This window comes from Tribolium madens, unplaced genomic scaffold (assembly GCF_015345945.1).
Source record: "Tribolium madens isolate multiple individuals breed KSU strain unplaced genomic scaffold, Tmad_KSU_1.1 Scaffold_91;HRSCAF=231;Tcas5.2_LG7, whole genome shotgun sequence".
In the NCBI taxonomy this organism is placed as follows: Eukaryota; Metazoa; Arthropoda; class Insecta; order Coleoptera; family Tenebrionidae; genus Tribolium; species Tribolium madens.
Genome location: NW_025401063.1, coordinates 11,855,561 through 11,877,551, shown reverse-complemented (window position 1 = coordinate 11,877,551; position 21,991 = coordinate 11,855,561). Strand labels below are relative to the sequence as shown.

The following is a 21,991-nucleotide window of genomic DNA, read 5'->3' as shown; positions in this document are numbered from 1 at the left end:
CTTGGAAAATTATTTTTCCAACAGAAGTAAATATAGTCAAAATAAAAACTTTAAACTCTCATAACTTCGAAATTTTTATAGATAAAATTTTTTTAGCATTTTTTCCATGTTCCTTGTATCTTACCTTATATGCATTTTTCTTTAGGGCGCCAGTTCTGGCGCACCCTGTATATCTCAGAACTTTACTATTGCCAATTAGTTTAGGACTTATTTCGTCCCCAAAAACTCAGGTGCGGCATTGTCAGTATCGCAATAGAAAATTCCTGAAGTATAGATATTATAACTACAGGCTGTCTTAACTAACATTTCACCCCCTAAAATCTACGATTTCGTCCAAGTTTAGATAAAGTGAATTGAAGATTTTGTGTCTTTTAATGATAGAACGTACAAGGCATTGTCCTGCTGGAAGCGCTTCTGGAAGAATTTTGTACATTATGTAATGTCCTGCTAGAAGGACTAGCTTTTAAATGGACTTGTCCTTCTAGCAGGACTTTACTCACTATGTAGTCACGTGACAAACTGAACTGATTCGAGCGTTTTCAACCAGGGGAGGCGAGTGGTGCAGATAAAAAAACTGTTTTAATAAATTTATTTGAAAAAGATAAACGGTTTTATAAAAATTTGTCTTCGCAGGAATACCATCTAAATAATAATTTTATTAAAAAAAATTTTTGTACAAAAACAAAAATTAAAATTTAAAGTAGGTGCATACCTACATGTTTTCAGACTTTCCAGAGTATATACAGGGTGCGCCAGAACTCGCGCCCCAGAGAAAAATGTCAAATGCCGGCGCCAATAGGTTGCCAAAAAGTGCAGCCGAAGAAGTAATTTTTGCTTGCATAAGAAAGTTATTCGACTCTTAAATCCACCAATCCGAGAAGGGCACCTCAAGGTGTGACTGAAAAATTATATCGGTTGCTAGGTTACGAAAATAATACCAATTTAGCCAGAATTTAAAAAAGTAGCTGGTCTACTGTAATTTTGCGTTTGACATTTATTAATTTTCGTGATGTGGGTGACATAACTTGCTAGTTTCCAGTATTTTTCTCGCTGAAGACGTTGTACACGAGTATAATGAGACAGAATCGTTAATTATTATCAACAATTATCAAAAATTATTGAAACATTCTGGAAATTCCTGATGAACCGCGACTTCTGTAAAACTTCTTCACAGGTATTGTTTCTTCTCAACTTTTTCTTCGATCTGATACAGATTAACAAACCGATAAATGAATTTTAGAGCTTGAAAACTTGTGCATTATCTTCATGAAACAAAGAAGCAAGCGAGAGTGAGAGACCAGAAAAACATGAAGAACCATGAAAACATGAAACGCAAGTTTCTTTATTTACTTTAGTGCAAAATTATCAGAAAAATGTACTTTTTAGAAAAGGAGTCACGTTATGTTGAAATTAGTTGATATTATTGACAGACCACATGATTCCCCAGAAGACCAGCCCACAAATTCACCGAAAAGCGTTGCTGAAATGCCCTCGGAATTAAAACATTAGCAAAAATGCTAACTTTTCGTACTAAATACAAACCCTATCGCAACATTCTTCTGGATTTTTTTTATGAAAAAACAGCCAAGGGGTTATAGTAAGCTCATGTTAGTGGAAGAAAACAACAATAAATTGTTGAAATTTTGAGGTTAGAATTTCTACTGGGCAAAAATGCCTAAATACGAGAGTAAAACTACAATTTTGATATTAAAATCAGTAACCTGTTTTATTTAAGCACAATTTCTTATAAAAAGTACATTTTCCTGTTAATTTTGCATTAAAGTAAATAAGGAAACTTGCGTACTTACTTCATGTTTTTCTGGTCTCTCACTCTCACTTGCTTCTTTGTTTCATAAGGATAATACACTAGTTTTCAAGCTCCAAAATTCATTTATCGGTTTGTTAATCTGTATCAGATCGAAGAAAAAGTTGAGAAGGAACAATACCTGTGAAAAAGTTTTAGAGAAGTCGCGGTTCATCAGGAATTTCCAGAATGTTTCAATAATTTTTGATAATGGTTGATAATAATTAACGATTCTGTCTCATTATACTCGTGTACAACCTCTTCAGCGAGAAAAATACTGAAAACTAGCAAGTTATGTCACCCACATCACGATATATGTCAAACGCAAAATTACAGTAGACCAGCTACTTTTTTAAATTCTGGCTAAATTGGTATTATTTTCGTAACCTAGCAACGGATATAATTTTTCAGTCACACCTTGAGGTGCCCTTCTGGGATTGGTGGATTTAAGAGTCTAATAACTTTCTTATGCAAGCAAAAATTACTTCTTCGGCTCCACTTTTTGGTGACCTATTGCCTCCGGCATTTGACATTTTTCTCTGGGGCGCGAGTTCTGGCGCACCCTGTATATTCAACTACTATAGCCATTTAAGCTTTTATTATTTTCAATCTAATTGATAAAAAATATACTTAAAGGTGATAAAACACATAAAAATTTGTAATAATAAGTGATAAAATTTGTGAAATTATTTTAAAATTTAGATGTAGTAATGATGCTAAAACAAATTATAAAAAAACACGTATATAAGTAAGTAGGGCAGGAGCAAAATTTTCTCCAAAATGGAGCCTGTTTCACGAGTTGGCACTGCTCAGAGCGTCAAATATCGTCGCTCTAATAGCGACACGCGTATCTTTACTAATCTCACCCATGACTGGTAAAAATGGTCGTATCGAGACGAAACAAACATGTTCAGACAGGTTAAAAAAATCTCTTTTTTTTCGTCTAAATAGCAGTCCTGCTAGCAGTACGGAAAGTTCTAAAGTAAGCATTTAAAAACGGTAGGACGAGTAGTACGGGCCGTCCTGCTGGCAGTACGTTGTACGTTCTATCATTAAAAACAAAATTAACCCGTTCGAGCATTTTGCCAAAACAAAATATTTTTAATAAATAAGATTATTCCATAATTTTGCCGCTCACTGTAGAAATGTACTATACAGGGTTAGTCACAGGAGAGTTACTTTGAAAATTAATTAGTTTGCAACCAAAAATATGTTTAGCGTATGTAACTGGATATAATATTTTATTTAAATTTATTCAGTAATCAATGTGAGCTGGATGAAAATGAGTGAGTCGTCAAACTGACAAGTAATTGAGTAGTGCTTTAAGGACTCTAATTTCATTTCCTGGGCCAATAGCAGTCCTCTGACGGGGTCTTTCATTGGGGGCCAATCTTATCGTAACTTGGCTTCCAGTTTTCTAAATGTTTCAAGAACCGGATGCATTCGATTTGGATACCTGTCCAAGTACAGAGCTGCTACCGTAGCAGTATTTTTCTCGCATTCTCCCTGGATTAAGAGCATACCCACTGTTTCGTTATTTTGGTAATAATACATTGTATTAACGCAAATTGACTGTTACTTTTAAAATGTTAAAATGAAAAGATATGCAAAGTATTCTTGGATTCAGTTTTATAATTTTTAAAAATGAGGAAGCTAGACGCCTATGTGAATTGTATAATGGGTTACTGCCCAAATTGTTTCAGACGTAACTCTCCTATGATTGACCCTTTATGTACTTAAAAAATATACCGGGTGAATAAAAAGTATGAAACCAAGCGTTTTTTACATAAACTAATTATTTTGTGGAAGAAAATAGTGCTGTTTAAAGTACCATAAAAATGTGATCGTTTTTTAAGAATAAAATTTTTCAAAATGTCTGAGTTTTCGAGTTTTGGCCAAAAATTTTTTTAATGACAATTCACCATGAAATTTCTTTAAATTAAAAATGACTTTTAATGAAATAAAATTGTTTTATTTTGTACTCAGCGTTAAAGAGTGCTTTTATCAACTAATTTCAGTAGGCAAAGTAGTCTTTTATCGTCTAGTGAAATAAAGTAATTTTTATCTACTGTTTATATTCAAGAAATTCTGGTAGGTGAGTACAAAATAAAACGAAATATTATACACGACGACAAAGATTGGTTATCGTTTTGTATAATAAATACCTATTTTAACAAATATTTTTTTAATAATTTTTAAAGTAGCGTTCCGAGTTCCAAGCTCATCACAAAGATTTTTCGGACTTAACCGAAGTGGTCGTTTTATGCATTTGGTCATAGGACAGGTCTGTTTTTTGTGCAGGTACTTAGAGGTGATTTATAAAAGAAAGTGAGTTCTTTTTGGATTTTTTGTTCTATCCGGAACCACGTTTAAGTAGTTACCTGCACAAAAAACCGTGTCCTACGTCCAAATGTATGAAACGATTACATCGGTTAAGTTCGGAAAATCTTCGTGATGAGCTTGGAAGACAACTTTAAGAATTTATTTTAAAAAAAAACTACTTGACAAAAAACATTTTTTTTTTAATTTGTAGCTCATAGTTTTTAATAAAAATATTGTCATAGTAGGTTGCCATTTTAAAATAGTATATTAAAAAACAAGTGTTACAAATACTTTCATTGTGATAGTGGCGAGTACTACAAATGCACGAGGATCACAATGAGAAGTTGTATAGTCACCAAGAAGATATGTTTTTTTCAAAACTTAAAAACAAAAAGAAATTTCGAAAAATTTTACTCTGAAAAACGAATACATTTTTATAGTACATACTTTACACTCTACAAATAATTTTTTTTTTATAAAGTAATTAATTTTGGCAAAAAATGCTTGGTTCCATACTTTTTATTCACCCAGTACCTATACTAAAATTAACAACCTATGTTTTTTATAATTTGGAATTTCACATATGATTTACTCAAAAATTTAGGGTTGGATTATGTATTTTATATCCTACATTTCAAAATTTCAACAAAAGCAAAATTCTCATTTTCTTCTACCTTGTTGGGTCAGTTTATTGTTTATTAAGAAAAAGCAGTGTTAACAAACTTGCATATTTTATTATGGCTTAGCTACTAATGTTACTAACATTTGCAAAATTAATAAAGGTACTTGAATAAACAGTTACATAAATATGTATTGTAATGCCTGAGCTTTTTTGAATTTAGATTCCGATTTTTTTATGTTTTTTTACAAACAAAACCAACTCAAAAACTACCTTATTAACGTTAATCATTAATTTAACCAGCTTTTTATTCGAAAGAATCTTACTCATGGAAAAGCAAACTTTTTAATATTTCACAGTGTTATAAAGCGAAGCTGCTTGCTTGTTCATTATAGGTGATAGAATATTATGTTGGGAGACCTTAGGCACTGTTAACTGTTTACCCACTGGCCGACTTGGCGTCCGTTATCGATCCAAGAGAATTTATAACGCGATGCTTACAAACTCACAATTATTGTCTTTTATTTCTTCCAAGTTAAAACCTTCTTTTAAAAATAACATAGAGAATATAAAATTGTATTGTATTGTATTAAAAACTGTAATGACACTATCCAAATCTGTAATTTTAAAACGAAGTCCAAACAGCACATTACAGTTAAAATTTGATGAAAGCAAAGGGTGAGGTCCATTGAACTTTTTGTCATACATTTTTAATTAATTTCTTGACCTACTGTTTCAAAAAAGTGGCTGCTCTAATTCGTTATTTAATCAACTCTCAAAGAAAAAAGAAAAAACAAAAAAAGTGCATATATAAGTTTCATGAGTAAATCTCACAGGCAGAATCAATAGTTTTCATCTTTGGAGACAGATTCATTAGTCTATTTAATACCAAAAAATCAATTTGATTTGAACAACATTAAAAATGAGTTTTTCCGATTAAGCAACTCTTATCTTGAAAAAATCTTTTAATGAACGACTTAATTACATATGAGTTATAACGCATATCATATTATTATGAGCAATAATTTTATTATTTAATTAATTAAGTCAGTTATTATAATCATCTATTCAACATTCACTTTCAACTTCCGGTGTTTTAATAGTATGTCGAAAAATAAATGTGTCATTTTTATTTCTTGAAGCAAAAATTAATTAAATATTTTATTTTATAAGCCCGGAAGGTCTTACTTTATCGTTAAAAATAATAACAGCTTGTGGTCTAGATCCATTTCCTCTCATGATTACTTTATGAACTAATTCTATTGACACATCTCTCGTTTTAACAATGATTTCACTAGGTACATACTTTATTAACTGATTTGACAAAGCTTCGCCGCCACAAAAGATGATAATTCATTGTAGAAATGTAAATTATAACTTGCAGTTCATTACGTCATTGTAACCTGTCCGTAGCTATTAATAGAGATAAAAATTTATCTCTTAAAGAACAGATTCAGGTTTTATAATGAGCTATTTATTATTTTAATTTATTGTTAGACTCCTACTCGCTCTCAAATTTTATCTAATTAAGCAGATATTACCAGAAATAACAAATTACTCGGACCTTTGTGACTCAGAATAGTTGTTATCCTGTTACGAGTGCTACGTGACTGTGTAGGAGGCGACAATTACTTCCCTATCTGCCATTTTGTCCCAAAAGCTGTAATATTATTATTGAAATCTCATAGTATTAATAAGAGAACAACCTCATGAATCATGACAGTTTTGGTATTATATTGTTGACACAAAATGCTAAATAATGCCATTATTATTCAAAGAACGTCACCATTTAGAATACCTGGGATTTTCATGCTAAATAGAATTTGCAATCTCTTTTTTATTGGTACGATTCAGATTTAATTTAGTGTCTGTAATTTATAATAGAGTTAACAGGAACAAGGTGTGGTGAACAGGTGAACTTCAACAAACTAATTTATTAATTCACGCAAAATTGTTTCAAAGTTTATATCTTTATTGTTCTTATTGTAGGTACATTTTCTTAAAATACAACATATTGTTTCTTTTTATAATTTTGTAAAATCTTTTATTTAACATAACATTCAAAACTATTGCAAATTGAAAAATTATTGAAGTCCGGACCATTCTGATCTGGTGTCCCAGATGGTGTTTACTGTTGGATTATTTACAACAACCCAAATGTCTCTATTGTTAAGAGTAATTCGGGTACCCGACTTAAGATTTACGACAGTTCAAATATCGTGACGAGAAGTATACAAGTCACGAAAGCGAGTGTTGAAATTTATTAAAAAATTACATCCATTCCGTACTGACCGTACTGTCCAAGACGTATGCGGGCTAATAAAGATATGGGGTTTTAGATCAGTGTAATATAGAGGTACTTATTATAAAAGTGAATCTAAATAGTTATTTTCAATACAAGTGCGCTGTCAAATTATTTTTCAGGTACGAGACCGAATTTTGCGGCACGAAGCGAAGCTGAGTACAACATACACTGCATTGTGTACACTTTTCTTTTCGTTTTATTTTTTGCACAGTTTCTAAATTTCAGTGTTTGCACACGAACTGACAATTGTCGAACAATTTTTATTTTTAGTACACTTCCTGAAGTAACAGAAGTTGCAAAAGCCGCTATTGACAGGACTCTTTGAATTTGCTTACCAAGGGTTTTGAAATGAAGTGTGTTTACAATAAATTACTCTGAAAATGTTCATTCATTCAATATTACAGTTGAGAATCAATATTTAGTTATGTATTAACATTACATTCCTATTTCAATATTATATTTCTAAAAGTGAGTTTAACGTGGTCACTAATAAAAGGATCAAATACATTTTTTCTACTTCCACATCTAAAACACGGATTATCGTATATGTTTTACATGACGCCAAGTGACCTTTTACAGTATACATCTTGACAGGCCTTGACTAATATGCATATTAATTACGTTGCTAATAGTAACTGTAGTATTAGTCACGGGCTGAAGTTAACTTTCTGTCAGTTCTGTAACAAATTCTAAATTTAAGTAATTTTTTTTGTGGTGGTCGTAGAAAAAGTATGGTATGCCACACGTGTATAAACTTCTCTAGACATTCGTTTTATTAAACACTCGCTCCGCTGCGCTTCAATCGTGCCTAATAAAACTCATGTCTAAAGTGGCGTTTATAGCATTTGTTACATAATTATATACTATTATGCATTTGAAGAAAAAATAGTAAATTTCACTGAAAACAGAAAGATTTTTTCGTGTTTCGCTAACGCCTCGACTGCAAACGTTCGCTCAACCGAATCCCAAAGGGAATGAAATTTAAATAAATTTAAAACGCGTTTGTTTTACTCAGTTTTACTATTACAAAGTTTTTGCAAGTCGCTTAGTTTAATTCGTTAGTCAACGTTTTGGTTACTTTTTAACATTTAATATGTCTTTCAAGGGCGATATGCATATTCCGTCAATTCGTTTACGAAAACGACTTATTTTTTTAATTCTTTGCAATAGCCATTTGTCATAATACGTAAAATTTTTGAACGATTTGCAAAAACTCTCTAATATTTAAGTGTTAAAGCGAGTATGTTAAAGTTGAAAACATAAGCAGAGTGGCGCAGTGGAAGCGTGCTGGGCCCATAACCCAGAGGTCCGTGGATCGAAACCACGCTCTGCTACAACCTTTTTTCTTTGTGAAAAAAATGTATTTACATAAAATAATAGATCCAAGTTTTTTAACCTCAAATAAAAGAAGTAAAAAAAATATACAGGGTGTTTCACATAACTTTACGAGGCTTGCGCCTAATGTACGCACCCAAATATACAAAAATCACAGAACACTGGATACAAAAAATACACATTTAATTATTTAATTTTTGGAAACTCATGACAGTAGTTGTCAAACTAATCACTGTTTCATTAATAGTCATAAGCTGCAGTTTTTCAGAAACAATTATCATTTGTTCTATCAAGAGACGGCATGAATATGATTGCAGTTTATCTATCTTAATCACTAACTAACTAAAAACATTGTAATTTTTTAAAGGGTGAACAAACTAGAAAAGATTATCCAATTTTTCAAAATTTGTAATCGAGTTCGTATCGGAATATGTATTATTGATTGCATCTTACAGGAGCAGGCCTCGTAAAATTACGTGAAACAGCCTGTATACACCGGTAGACATAAATATTTTGTTTTCCGTGTTTAAAAAATTGTCAAGCGGAAAAATTTGCTTTATCGCATAAAACACTAATTAATTAACCTTTTTACGTCTTAATTTATTTCCGGCCACCATGACAAATGTTTTTTTTTTAAGAATTTAATATCTTTTCATTTTGCAAGAAAAAATTTGCATAACTTAGATCATCACACAAGGTGGGGCCCTGAAAGTGTTATATTAGATAATAACAATGTCGCTAATTTAAGTGGTTGTTTGTCAACCTTCAATTTTATTTTTTTCACAAATATTAAATAAGGTTAAGATTTTATTTAGGTGGTTCAGAAACGGCAAAGATAAACGGAAATTTTCTCGCTACCATCCTTACTTTTTTATTCATTGTTTAAGTTATTATTTCAAACACTAAAGTTGGGCAATTTAATTGGCAAATAAACCATTTAAATATTCCACATTTAGACTTGGAGCATGCTTAAATTAGGTGCTTAAATGTAAAGTAATTAATACATTTGTCTTGAAAATTTGAATGTATAGAAAGTAATAATTTAGCATGTTTATATTGGCAACTAACAATACACTAAATGACTAAATCATAGACTGTTCTTTAAAAATTATGACGCTTATGTTTAATACATAAACAGAAAATCAAGAATAGAAAATTATTGTTGATTAGTATATTCTACCAAAAATTACAAATAATTCAATAGTAAGTTTTAAAATTAAATTACAAAAAAAGAACAAAATCTATAAAGTGTGGGTCACTGTTGAAAATGCTTAAAATTTATAGATATTAAATTGGCAATAAAAATATTGGGCTGAGGCCCCGGGGGGATTCGAACCCCCGATCTCCTGTTTACTAGACAGGCGCTTTAACCAACTAAGCCTTCAAAAGAGACTTAAACCGGTTATCTCAAACAGTATTTAATTGTATTAAAATCCACGATTAAGAAATAGTGCTTCTGTAAATAAAATAATAAAAAAATAAATGATCAATATTTGAACTTTAGAGTCAAAGAAATATTTTTTTTGGCCTCCTGACATGTAAATGTCAAATTAACGTACAATTGACACCTATTGAAAGACTGTATTTATAGTCGCCTGGGTATTTTACGCACGGACGTGTGTAAAGTGACAGTTTTACCACACAGCCAAAATTATCTTCATAGACATTTATAAAAAAAAAAACTGTTTGTAAGATGATAACATTTTTAATAAAACGCTCTACACACAACTTTTCAACTCCTTTTTCTTCACACCACTTTATTATTATAAACACATTGTACTGGGCTTCATACCTTACACGCGATTTTTCGGGCAATAACTCGGTTGTAACATTTTCTGCAGTACTTCTGATTTCTGGTGGGGTACACATGGGGCTATTATCGCTCGACATTTTGAAGCATAAAATCACCACCAAGTCAACGATAACAAAACTTTTTTAATTGTTTGACATTGGAGAGCATAGCCACTGTGATATTTATTGTCAAACGTATTTATTTGTATTAATTCTGAATTTTGTAATTTTGGATTTTTGTTTAAACGTCGGCTAAAAAGCTTAATACAAATCTTGTGCGTTAACGCTGCGCGTCGTGCTTCAAATTCATTTCGCACTGTAAAATGTAAGTTTCCGCACACGAATGTAAATAACTATTTTCATTGATCTAAAAATAAATGTGTTGTTGATTTCAATTCTTGTAATTTCTTCTTTTTACGACGTAAATTAATTAAATATTTCTGTAAACGGAACTATAAAAACAAACATGATTATAAAATTTTGCAAAAATTGCAATAACTAATGCAACTTGTGTCAATATTGCATACCTTTCACTAATGGAGTATAGCTATCTTTACGTGGAAAGGTTTGCTTTACTGATTTTTTACAACAGTAAGGAACGGTTTTTAGAACGAAGAGAGCAAAGTACAAAAAATAGTATAAAAAACCCGTTTCATAAGAGTTTGAAGCACTTATTATTTAAAATAACTCGTAACGTCGCCACTCATAGTTTTTTAAACTTGAATTCGTGCTTCAAAACTGGTCTTATAGTATGAAACTTATTTTTTAAAATATACTGGCTGTCCTAGGCACGTTTGGATATAGGAAATTAACATGGAAAATTAGTTTTTACTTATTTCCAGCTGCAGGAGTAACAAAAATTAAAATCTGATTAATGGAGCTTGTAGTGCTCGAAAAGAGCTACCTTAGCGACATTTTTGTTGATTCTCCAATTAACTCCATTTGGGCGAAAAGGGTCTTCGAAAAATCTAAATTTGAATTTGCCGGGTTGGCGTTACTAAGAAACGAACTACATATCAAGTCAAATTCTGACAAATTCTCTTTTGGCAACAATGACTTGATAGTTCGTTTCTTATTAAGGCTAACCTGACAAATTCAAACTTAAAATAAAAATGTCTATAAGATAGCCCTTTTCGAGCACTACATGCTCCATCAATCAGATTTTGATTTCTGTTACTCCTGCAACCGGAAAAAATAAAAACTAATTTTCCATGATAAATTGGTTAAGGTTTGCGCGGCCAGTTTATGAACTGGACTAGTCCAACATCGGAGACGGAGATAGAAGGACCTCTAAAGAAGCTCGCCACTCGTGCTAGCGAAACGTTAGGAAGCAATTCCAACCGACGACGGCTCTTAGACCGAAACCAGAACAACACCATCAGTTCACTAATTTCCCATGTTAATTTCCTATATCCAAGCCTGCCTGGGACAGCCAGTATATAAAATACATACTTTTTAACAATGTCCTTCAAACATTTTAATTATACAATATTATTAACCAAAATATTTTGATTTGCCTAAAAATTTTGAGAAAATTACAACTTTTAAAAACTCATAAATTTTAATAAGACTTCTTATTATAATTATGTAAATATTTTGACAATTATTATTTTACGTAATTAATCAACAATCTTGTCTAATAGTCATGCAAATTTAATAAAATGCACAAAATCCAAATCGTTATAATATATTAACAAAAAGGCCAACAAATTACAAAAATTTTTAAAACATCATTTATGTTTATCCCTAAAAAGTAAGTAATGAGGTACTGGAAGCGTTGTGGAATCTTTAAGCAACATATTACTCTCCTGTTCCTTAATAATCCTTTGCAACCTGTCGATTTCTTCAATGTGCTCTTGTTTCATTGTCTCCATTGCTTCATTCTGATCCTGAATGCGTTTCTCAACAGTGCTCAACTCCTGCCATGCGCCTCTTTGAACATCCTAAAACTAAAAATGTTAAATGTTCAAAAATATGTTCTTATTAAAACACACCTTCAATTGATTTCGCAAAGTATCCATCCGTGTGGCAATATCACACCCAATTTTTTTCACAGCTTTATTTTCCTGCTGCCTTTGATTGAGAGCTTTCAGCAGGGTTTCCTGCTCGGCCACTAAATCCTTCGCAAAATTCATAGCTTTATTGAGCTGCTTCTTGCACGCACTTTTAGCAAATTGAACCTCGCTCAAATTATGTTCCAACTCAATATATTTTGCTTCACCTTTTCTGAAATTTTGAAAGCTGTATTTTTGACGTCTATAGCCCTAAAGTACAACTTTATCTGTTTTTCCAAATGTTTGACCATATTCTCAAGCTCCTCCTTTTCCTTCAAGTTTTGCGAAATTTTCTTTTCAAAATCTTCAATTTGCTTAGCTTGAACTTCGATATTTTCTTTAAGTTTAATTTTTTCTTGCTCGTACTGATGCTTCAATTCTTCGTACCACCTGCAAACAACCAAAGACAAAATCTAAAATTGACAAGTTGACTAAAAGTACTTTTTACATTCGTTCACACTTGAGGTGTGAACCGACAATGGAATATAATTTTGCCTCTCATTTTTAAACTCATCCTGAGCATCCAATAACGCTTTGTTTTTTTCTTTCAGAGCAGTAACTTCGGTTCGACTTTTACAATACTGGTCATGAACAACCGAATAATCTCTCTTCATTTGTTCAACTAAAATTCAGTTATTAAAAACCTACAACAAACTCAAAAATTGCTCTCACCTTTATATTCGTAACACTTCAAAACCTCCTCTAGCTTATCCTGCTTTAGAGCACACTTTTTAATTAAAATATCGTTCTGATCTCTTAAATCTTTCAATTCCTGTTTAACACTGTCCAGTTCAATTTTTAATTTACTGCTACAGTCGTTGTCTTCAGTGAGACTTTTATGCAAGAGGTCGTTTTCCTTAATAACGTCTTTAAGTTTTCCGGTAAATTCAAAAATTTCTGCTTCGTAAGACTCAATAATTTCATCTTTTTCTGTTATTGTGTCTTGATAGGCGTCCAAGAGAGGACCTAAAGTATGTGAATTGACTTTTCCCCAAGAGATGGGTGTATGGGAATGGTCTTTGTGCAGCTCAAATATGTTAGGGTCGTGACCATCGACTACTGGAATATTGTCAAGACTTTGGTGTTGAGGAGTAGAGTTTTGAGCAACTTTTACGTTGAGTTTCCTTAATTTTTCTTGATAACGTTCCATTTGGACGTTCAGTCGGTATACTACAGTTTTGAGCATGTTTAGATCTTCCTCTAAATTCTTCTTAGAAGTTTTCAAAATCGTATTTTCTTCGTTTACTTTTTGAAGAATCTGTTTAGACTCTTCACATTTTTGACAATGTTTGTTAATTTCAAACTGCAGTTTCAAGTCTTCAAGAGTAGTCAAAAGATCTTGAGAGTAGTCTTTGAGTTGGATATTCTCTTTGCTTAATTCGTCATTAGTGTTTTGTAATACTGAAATCTTCTCTTTAAGTTTAAGAATCTTCCTCACGCTCATTTCTTCAAGTTCGTTAAACTTCACAACGATTTCTTCATTTTCTTTCACAAGACGCGTATTTTCCTTACTTAGGTATCTCCGACTGACTTTCTGCGACACCGAATCGACGTCTTTTGGTGACTTATCTTCTCTATTTTTGTACCTTTTAGAATGAAAATTGGCACTGTATGTCTTTTTAGTTTCAAGATTAATTTTAGAATCATCGTGTGTTTTATGTACTGGAACTTCTAATTTTTTTCGTCGTGGTTTTAAAGGCGGAACATCAGTCGACATTGTGCTAATGTTAAAGAAAAAAGACATTTATTTGACCATTTTTCTAAAAAATAAACCAAAGCTTTCTAAGTGTGTCTGTAATAAACATGTCATCAAAATTGTGAGTCATACAATCGTGAAAATCGATACTCTTCAATGGAAATAGAATATACAACTTACCGTTTATTTTGTTTGCCAACTATTGACTTAACAATCCACAAAGATCAATAAGTAACACCTTTAAGGCACTAAAAGTGGGTATTAGTAACACGATGGTAGACATTTGTAAACAAACTTTCAGATTGTTGTCAGTCTAGTTGGCATGGTAATTATTTAAAACACGCGCTTGAATTTCAACGTTACAGGGAATTGTGCTAAGTTTAGTAGTTCTTTACTAGATGGCAATAATAAGCTGCTCTAGCGGCAATGTTCTCTTGTTTGCAATATTTTTTATTCTTAATTTATAGTTTATTAGGGGACCGACGGGTAATTGAGCTCAGCGGTCATTGGCGCTCATGTTATTTTTGACTTATTTGAGTATTATTCGAATTTGTTCATGGACCGCCATCTAAGTTTATTCAGCAGTGAAATATTCGAGTGGTGTTGTCCGAAGTGTTTTGCGTACTGCTGTTATTACTTCACTTTACATTTTTTGTTAATTAAAAAAATAGAAATACTGCATCTACACTTGTTAATTACAACGTTATTAACCATTTTTGATAAATATCCGTCTTTGAAGTTATGTCAGTGTTTTTAAAACTTCAACACAAACTAGGCAATTGCGCTTAGCCCTTAGCCTGAAATATGCCTTTTTTGCAAAGAATTTGGTAAAAATGCGCTATGGTGTAGGTGTTCTTGTGGAAAGTGGATTCATGCAAGCTGTTCAGGGGCTGATCGTGCACATGGATATATGTATTTGTGATTATTGCAAATAAAGTTTAAAATGTTAAATTGTTATCGCAAAGTAAAATTATTTTTTAAAACGAAATATAATCTTCTCTTGAGTTATTTATTAATATAGTTTAGTTTTTTACTTTTTTGGTGTGCATTTTAAAGGACCTAATAGTTAACTTGTTTCAATTTACTTACTTGAGCGGTACTACCCTACTCAGTTGGGCAATGACGCTCTTTGGGCGTTATTGTAAAATATTTTTTTTCTACATGTTTGACTTTTATTTTGAGAATTTTTTACATAGAGTTGGTTTCTCTGCATTTCAGGCAACCGCTTGGCGAAAACAGAACCATAGAATATTATTATTTCTCTCAAAATATCAATTTAAATTTCGGTGAGATTAGTTAAGTAGGTATAGCTTGTTCCAAATCTGGTGGCGAAGTGACGTTGTCAAAAATGACTAAATTTTGACACTATGTTTACTATTAAAAAAAATATTGTTCATAAGCGTCGTATGAAATAATATTTCAAAACCACTGTTATTCTTTAAAAAAATATAATAAGTAGGTACTCGTACATAAGATGAAGAATGATGAACAAATTATTAAATTGTTAACGCATGAAAAGAATTTTCAAAAATGATATTTATAACAATCCTTGTCTTCAACATTTTTAAAGAAAAAAAGTACGCCCATCTATTTTTTATCTTAACCAAGTGGGCGCACTCCAAGTATCTTTTCTGTCACTGTCAGTTCGCCACCAGATATGGAATAAGCTCTATTTAACGTAGGTATTATTGTTATTAAAGTAAATATTAATTAATTTTTTTTCAAAAAAAAAACTTAAGATATATTCACTTTTGTGGAGTTTTTCATTTTTGGTATCGACAGTATAGTCTGATAATGATTAATAGAGTTTTTATCTCATAGGTTATTTTTTTCTTTCTTCAGTGTGTCTCATTTTCCCATCTAAGAGTTTCACATCTAATATCTCTATTATTTGCCAACGGATTCTAACGAAATTTAAAATGTACAATAGTTAGTAGGTAAATTACTTAAAATTGAAATTGTTAATCGCCATTTGCTATATGCAAATATATGTTTTCAAAAAGAATCCCGCTTACAAAAAAAAGTGCTCATTGGTGCATCAAATGGTTCTAAAAGTTGTAAGTTAATTTAGGTACCACAGGTTCTCAGAGTTGTAGAAAATAGTACTTGGAGCCCTTAAACTATTGTTTTAAAGTTGACTTTGATAAAATTCTTTAAAAAATTAGGTCAACATTTTAATAACATAATCAACGTTTGCTGCTGATTCAAACGAGTGATGTAATAATTTTTTGCGTCAAGATCTATTTTTTATAATAAAAATAATTTTGCTTAATTTTAAATTGAAAAAAATATGTGTTAAAATTATTTTTTCTCGTGAAGTAATTTTTTAATACTATGTAATTGAATTTCCATCTTCTAAGTTATTTACATTTCAATTTCATTAAAATCATTTGACAAAGATATTAGATTCGAAAGTCTTACGTGGAACACTTTGTATACCTACAGGATGAATAAAAAGTATGGAAGTAGTGTTTTTAGAAAATTATAATTAATATAAATTAAAGTACCTACAATAAAAAATTTGATCATATTTTGAAAATAAAATTTTGTTTTGTTTTTGAGTTAAGTATACGATTTTTTCTCAAAATAAACATTAATTTGTTTTCTATAAAAGTTAAATAAAATGTAGGTATCTGACTATAATAGCCTTCATAAATAAAATGATTATATAGTGGGTTGCCATTTACAAAAATAAAAAAGAGTTAAAATCAAAAATCAAAAAAATAGAGTTTAAGCAACTGATGGTTCCGTTCTTTTTATTCACCTGGTATAATTTCCGCTATCGATTCTTATTTTATATTTTATAATTTTTTACTTACGTAAAATATGTAACATAAATTTAAAATTTTTTGCATAAAAATCATTGTTAATGACAATTTTAGCAACTTACCACAGATAAGGTTTGAAACTTTGTAAGGAAATTTTTAAAATATTTTTAAAATTTTTGATAACACTAAAACAAAGATTTATTAGTTATTTTGCAAATTCTAACCTTGTACAACAATGAATTTATAAAATATGTCTCTAGTCTTAACGATAAGGCAGCACAAATTTAGCCAATTTTGTAGTAACACGTTGGTTTTAAAGATATAGTAAAATGTGTAAGTAGAAAATCTATTTAAAAAATTAATTGTACATTTTTATTATTAGTTTTACTATTAACTACAATTCTCTTCATTGCTGAGTCTATGGCTAGCTCAATAGACCCCAATTGTGACTACTACCAAGACATGCAAATAGGTCAGGAATATTTTATTTATAACAAGGAATATCCCAATAATTATGGTCCGTCAACGGCTTGTCGTTGGTTAGCTAGAAGCCCTGAAAATACTGTTATTGTCTTAAGTTGTAATGAAATGAACGTACCTCCTGTAAGTATTTTTGTATTACAAAAGTAAAATAAAATCAAATTTCAAACCAGTCATCCAACTGTCATAATGATAAACTCTTGTTTTCACTCACTGGAAATGAAAATTTCGAAGATGGTCAACATTATTGTGGTAATAACATTTTCAGTACCTACACACAAAGTAATTCTTTATCAGTTGGTAATTTATTTCTCCATACATTTAATAAAAACTCCACCAACAATTTTAGGTTTATTTTCAAATGAAAACAGTCAAGGTGGTGTATTTCTTTGTTCTTTGGCAGTGATGCGTTTGCCGAAATCTGAATGTTCCTGCGGTTTGCAACAAGAAGTAACAATTTAAAAATGATAGAAATTGGTTTATTTGGCCAAAGACTAAAATTGTAGGTGGACAAGAAACTGGTGTTAATGAATTTCCCTCAATGGCGGCTTTAATTAATCCTTCGACTAGTGAAGCTTTCTGCGGTGCTTCTTTAATTACAGATAACTACGCCGTAACTGCAGCTCACTGTCTATTGAACAATAAACCTAATAATTTGGCCTTGTTGGTCGGGGATCATAATCTAAACACTGGTATATAATTAAAAAGAAATACAAAAACATTGTTTTGTACATATTTTTAGGATCAGATACTGCAAATGCGGCTTTGTATCGTGTGCAAAGTATCGTTCAACATCCCTCATACGACTCTCAGTCTAGACACAACGACATCGGAGTCGTCAAAACTGAGCGCAAAATGGAATTAAATGCTGCTGTTTACCCTATTTGTCTTCCTTTCTACTACGGTGGTAATAGTTTCGTTAATCAAGAAGTTACAGTTCTAGGTATACAAATACATCTAACTTGCAACGCCACTGGTTCAATTTTTTTTTTAGGTTGGGGCTTTACAGATGTTTCCGGTCAGAAAGCAGACGCTTTGCAAAAAGTTGATCTGACGATTGTTGATAACAATTACTGCGATTCTCGCATAGATGAAGAAATTTGGTCAACTCAGGTTTGCACTTACACTCCTGGTAAAGATTCATGTTTCAGCGATTCTGGGGGTCCTCTATTATGGAAAGGTTCAGTTTCTCAGAGTGGCAAATTAGAATTGGTTGGGATTATCTCGTACGGAGTTGGGTGTGCAACTTCAAAACCAGCTGTGAATACAAGAGTTACAGCTTTTCTGTCATGGATTGTTTCAGTGTGCAGCGGTAATTTATTTAAAACTAGTGAAGTAATTTTCTATTATATAATATGTTGTAGATGCTGCTTTTTGTATTTCTTAGTTGCAAATGTACATTTTGGTAAAATAAACAATATCAAACAATACACTTTTTGTTTTATTTACTTATCTATGAGTATATGTATGTATGTTTACCTATTTATGTACATACAAGTCATAAAAAAGGAAATACACAAAACCTAAAAAGATGAAAGAGACAAAAAATAAAAAATAAAGAAAGTTCATACATTAACGATGAAAACCAACGTTGAAAATAAATATAAAACAACAAAACATTATGGCTATCAAAATAAACAATAATACTGTTTTTAAAAGGCAAGATTAGAAAAACAGATATCTATCTGTTCTACTAAGTACGTATTTTGTAATGACAGCCTAATAGCAAGCTTTTAAAACTTTTACATTTTTTAAGTGGGGAACAATGTATTTAAAGCGGTTTTTTTTCAAAAACAAAAGTTTTTGTTTACACAAGACGAAATATGCAAGGTATGGTTATTATTCAAGTTGTTAAAATTTTGCTACAAACTACAATTTTCTCTTAAATTTTATTCCTTTTTTTTACAACTTCTAAGGTCTAAGATTTCATTACTACTTCAATTACTGATAAAGTACCTCATTATCTCACAAGCAAAATATATTTTATTGTTTCTCCTCAATTTTGCAATTTGCTTTTCCTTGTATCCTGGTAACTGTTCTCCTATAAATCAACGACCGATAATGCAAAATCAATAAAAGCAATAGCAACAAGAATTATTGAATACTTAAAGCACTAGATTTTTATAGAATTTGTTAAATAAAAATGACCAAACGAACAATTTATTAATAAGGAAAAGCCTGTTTAGAAGAAAACTTTTAAAACCACCAAATTGTTTTATTTGTCAAAGATAAGAATCAGACTTTCTGATAACAAAAATAACAAATGCTATATAAGTTTTATTACCGTTTAGTTCACGTTGCAAAAACGGTATTATCACTCTGTAATAACAATAATTATGTTTTTCTCATAATGTATTTTTGTTGATAGTTGCGTTAGTAAATACAAAATGTGGTGTGAGTACAACTTTTATTTAATTTCTGTTTTACGTATAGGTATTACATTTAAAGTAAACCTTTTTTTAATATCTCAGTATAATTTTATGCAAACCTTTTGTTATTTAATTGTAGGCTTAATATTGATTATAACTTTTTATCTAAATCTTAGGTGATAATTTTAAATCCACTTAATTTTTTTTAAGAATCCTAAAGTCTGTTATTATTCAGGCTGGATTATGAAAAACGCCCCAAGCCATAACTCCATTATTTTTAAAGGTATCACAATACTTTTTAGAACAAAGTTGTACAATTTATCATCATCTATTTTTTAGGATAGAAGCTCAGTTAATGTTGCTTCTTGGAATAAATGACATCAATATCAGTTTTTTGAATGGAACACCTTGTTTATTTTATTATTTTTGGATTTCTCATTAAATTGTCTTTCAACAAGCTCACTACTTGTTATTTATTACCAACTTTGTTTTTAGACAATTTAAAAGTTAAATAAACTAAAATAGGGTGTGAAAAGAATAGAACATTATTATTCATTTTATCTATAAAGCAAGCAAACGACTGATAACAAAAAACTATTCAATTTTACTTAAAAAGTCTTTGAAAGAATGGAATTTTGGCTCGGTACGTTTTTTATAATTCCGCCTGTATAAATAACGTTTTAAACGAAAACTGAAATCACATACATATCTGTTGATACTGAAAATATTTGAGTTTTGACAAATAAAATCTAGCATAAATATGTATCTATGTAAAAAAAAATGTTTCAGACAAAAATCTATATCGAGCCATGGGTTTTGCCACCCTTTTCAACTTTCTGATAGCAATTTCAATGGCTGTCGATCCAAATTGTGACTTTTACCAAGAAATGGAGTTGGGCCAAAATTACTACATTTATAATCCGGGGTATCCAGATTACTCCGGACCACCAATTGCTTGCCGATGGGTTGGTAAAAGTCCTGTTGGCACGGTTATAGTTTTAACTTGTGAAGATATTGATATACCAACTGTAAGGCCTTAGTTTGTAATTTTTTTGTGATGTAATTTTCTTGTAGTCTTACAATTGCTTCAGCAATCGGCTTTCTGTTTCCCGAACCGGAGATGAAAACTTCCAAAAACAGACCACAAATTATTGTGGAAAAACGGCGACTACAATTCTGACAGAAGATAACTCTATTGCAGTTGGTCTGTTTCATTAGTTTCAAAAAAAGTCAATTTAACAAAATTTTTAGGTTTTTTTTTGACAAATTCTCTTAATGTAGGGCGTTTTTCTTGTTCATTGACTGCAATGCAAACAGCACCTCCTACTACAACAACGGCACGACCCAACACATGTGACTGCGGCTGGAAAAAAGGGGTAAAAACTATTTGTAGCAAATGATTGCAAAATAACACTTCTTCAAAGACTAGAATTATTGGAGGACATGAAACCGGTATTAACGAATACCCATCAATGGCCGCTATGGTAGACCGATGGACTTTTGATGCTTTTTGTGGTGCGTCAATTATTTCAGATAGATACGCCCTAACTGCTGCGCACTGTATCTTACGTAAAACACCCGAAGATTTTGCTTTGCTAGTAGGAGACCACAATATGACTTCTGGTAGTTTTCCCAACATTTAAAAAGTTTTCCCAACTTTTGGGTTTGTTACAGGCGATGATACACCTTATGCCGCAGTATATAAAATTTCAAATATGATTTCCCACCCTAACTACGACCAAAACACCCAAGTTAATGACTTGGCGGTATTGCAAACTGAAAAACCGATTGAATTCAGTCTTTTCGTAGGCCCTGTTTGTTTGCCTTTTAGATACACGTCGGTCACTTTTCTCAGCCAAACTGTTATTGCTTTAGGTAAAAATTTCTTATGATTTCAGATTAAAAAAAATTGTTTATTAGGATGGGGTTTCATCGATGTCGCTGGTCCTAAATCTGACACTCTTCAAGAAGTCGATTTGACTGTAGTTTCTACAGAAGAATGCAACGCTACTATTACGGACAACCCTGTGACCTATCGCCAAATCTGTACGTATGCACCTAATAAAGATGCCTGCCAAAGTGATTCTGGAGGACCTATTCTTTGGCAAGATCCAAATACAAGAAGATTACAACTGCTTGGTATTATTTCTTACGGAATCGGATGTGCAACTTCTAGACCAGGAGTTAATACAAGAGTTACATCATATCTCAGATGGATTGTATCAGTTACTGAAGGTATGTATGTAAAGTTTGAAATCTGTGTCTCATTTTTCATTTTTAGATGCCTTCTACTGTATCAAATAATACTCGTACAACAATTACCAAAAAAATAAACACTATTTAATAAAGAGTTATAGAGCAAATTTTGTGTTTTTTATAAGCTTGTAAGAGGTGGCGCCACCAGTTAAAAATTCCGTGTGTTTATAGGTCGACTTAGTAGATAAATGT

At 31.3% G+C, this 21,991-nt stretch overlaps 2 protein-coding genes and 1 non-coding gene across 3 annotated transcripts; 2 read left to right on the top strand and 1 right to left on the bottom strand.

Annotated features, from left to right (window-relative positions):
• The first annotated feature begins 8,312 nt into the window (after positions 1-8,312).
• Trnam-cau lies at positions 8,313-8,384 on the top strand. Its single transcript has one exon. It is a non-coding gene; the product is annotated as a tRNA-Met (tRNA).
• Positions 8,385-11,885: 3,501 nt separating this feature from the next.
• Positions 11,886-14,156, bottom strand: LOC123011262 (protein Cep89 homolog). Its single transcript, XM_044408621.1, has 6 exons — positions 14,107-14,156; positions 12,903-13,990; positions 12,672-12,852; positions 12,453-12,620; positions 12,171-12,402; positions 11,886-12,119 (listed from the first exon to the last, which is right to left on the bottom strand). The coding sequence occupies exons 2-6, from the start codon at positions 13,972-13,974 to the stop codon at positions 11,907-11,909; spliced, it is 1,866 nt and encodes a 621-aa protein (XP_044264556.1). The 5' UTR covers positions 13,975-13,990; positions 14,107-14,156; the 3' UTR covers positions 11,886-11,906.
• A 2,710-nt stretch (positions 14,157-16,866) lies between these two features.
• LOC123011847 (ovochymase-1-like) lies at positions 16,867-21,901 on the top strand. The gene is made up of 15 exons (XM_044409497.1): positions 16,867-17,027; positions 17,077-17,297; positions 17,348-17,474; positions 17,524-17,624; positions 17,668-17,866; positions 17,917-18,117; positions 18,169-18,478; positions 18,952-19,004; positions 20,333-20,571; positions 20,618-20,747; positions 20,795-20,919; positions 20,968-21,166; positions 21,218-21,418; positions 21,464-21,778; positions 21,825-21,901. The coding sequence occupies exons 1-15, from the start codon at positions 17,024-17,026 to the stop codon at positions 21,845-21,847; spliced, it is 2,448 nt and encodes an 815-aa protein (XP_044265432.1). The 5' UTR covers positions 16,867-17,023; the 3' UTR covers positions 21,848-21,901.
• Positions 21,902-21,991: the final 90 nt, after the last annotated feature.

Excerpts from the sequence above, each read along its gene's own strand:
- LOC123011847 (XM_044409497.1), top strand. Across the intron at positions 20,572-20,617 it reads AAGATATTGATATACCAACT|TCTTACAATTGCTTCAGCAA; the intron begins GTAAGGCCTTAG and ends ATTTTCTTGTAG. Across the intron at positions 20,920-20,967 it reads ACTGCGGCTGGAAAAAAGGG|ACTAGAATTATTGGAGGACA; the intron begins GTAAAAACTATT and ends ACTTCTTCAAAG.
- LOC123011262 (XM_044408621.1), bottom strand. The coding sequence starts at position 13,974 with ATGTCTTTTTTCTTTAACATTAGCACAATGTCGACTGATGTTCCGCCT. Across the intron at positions 12,853-12,902 it reads GAAGTGTTACGAATATAAAG|TTGAACAAATGAAGAGAGAT; the intron begins GTGAGAGCAATT and ends ACTGAATTTTAG. Across the intron at positions 12,621-12,671 it reads AGTGTGAACGAATGTAAAAA|GTGGTACGAAGAATTGAAGC; the intron begins GTACTTTTAGTC and ends GGTTGTTTGCAG.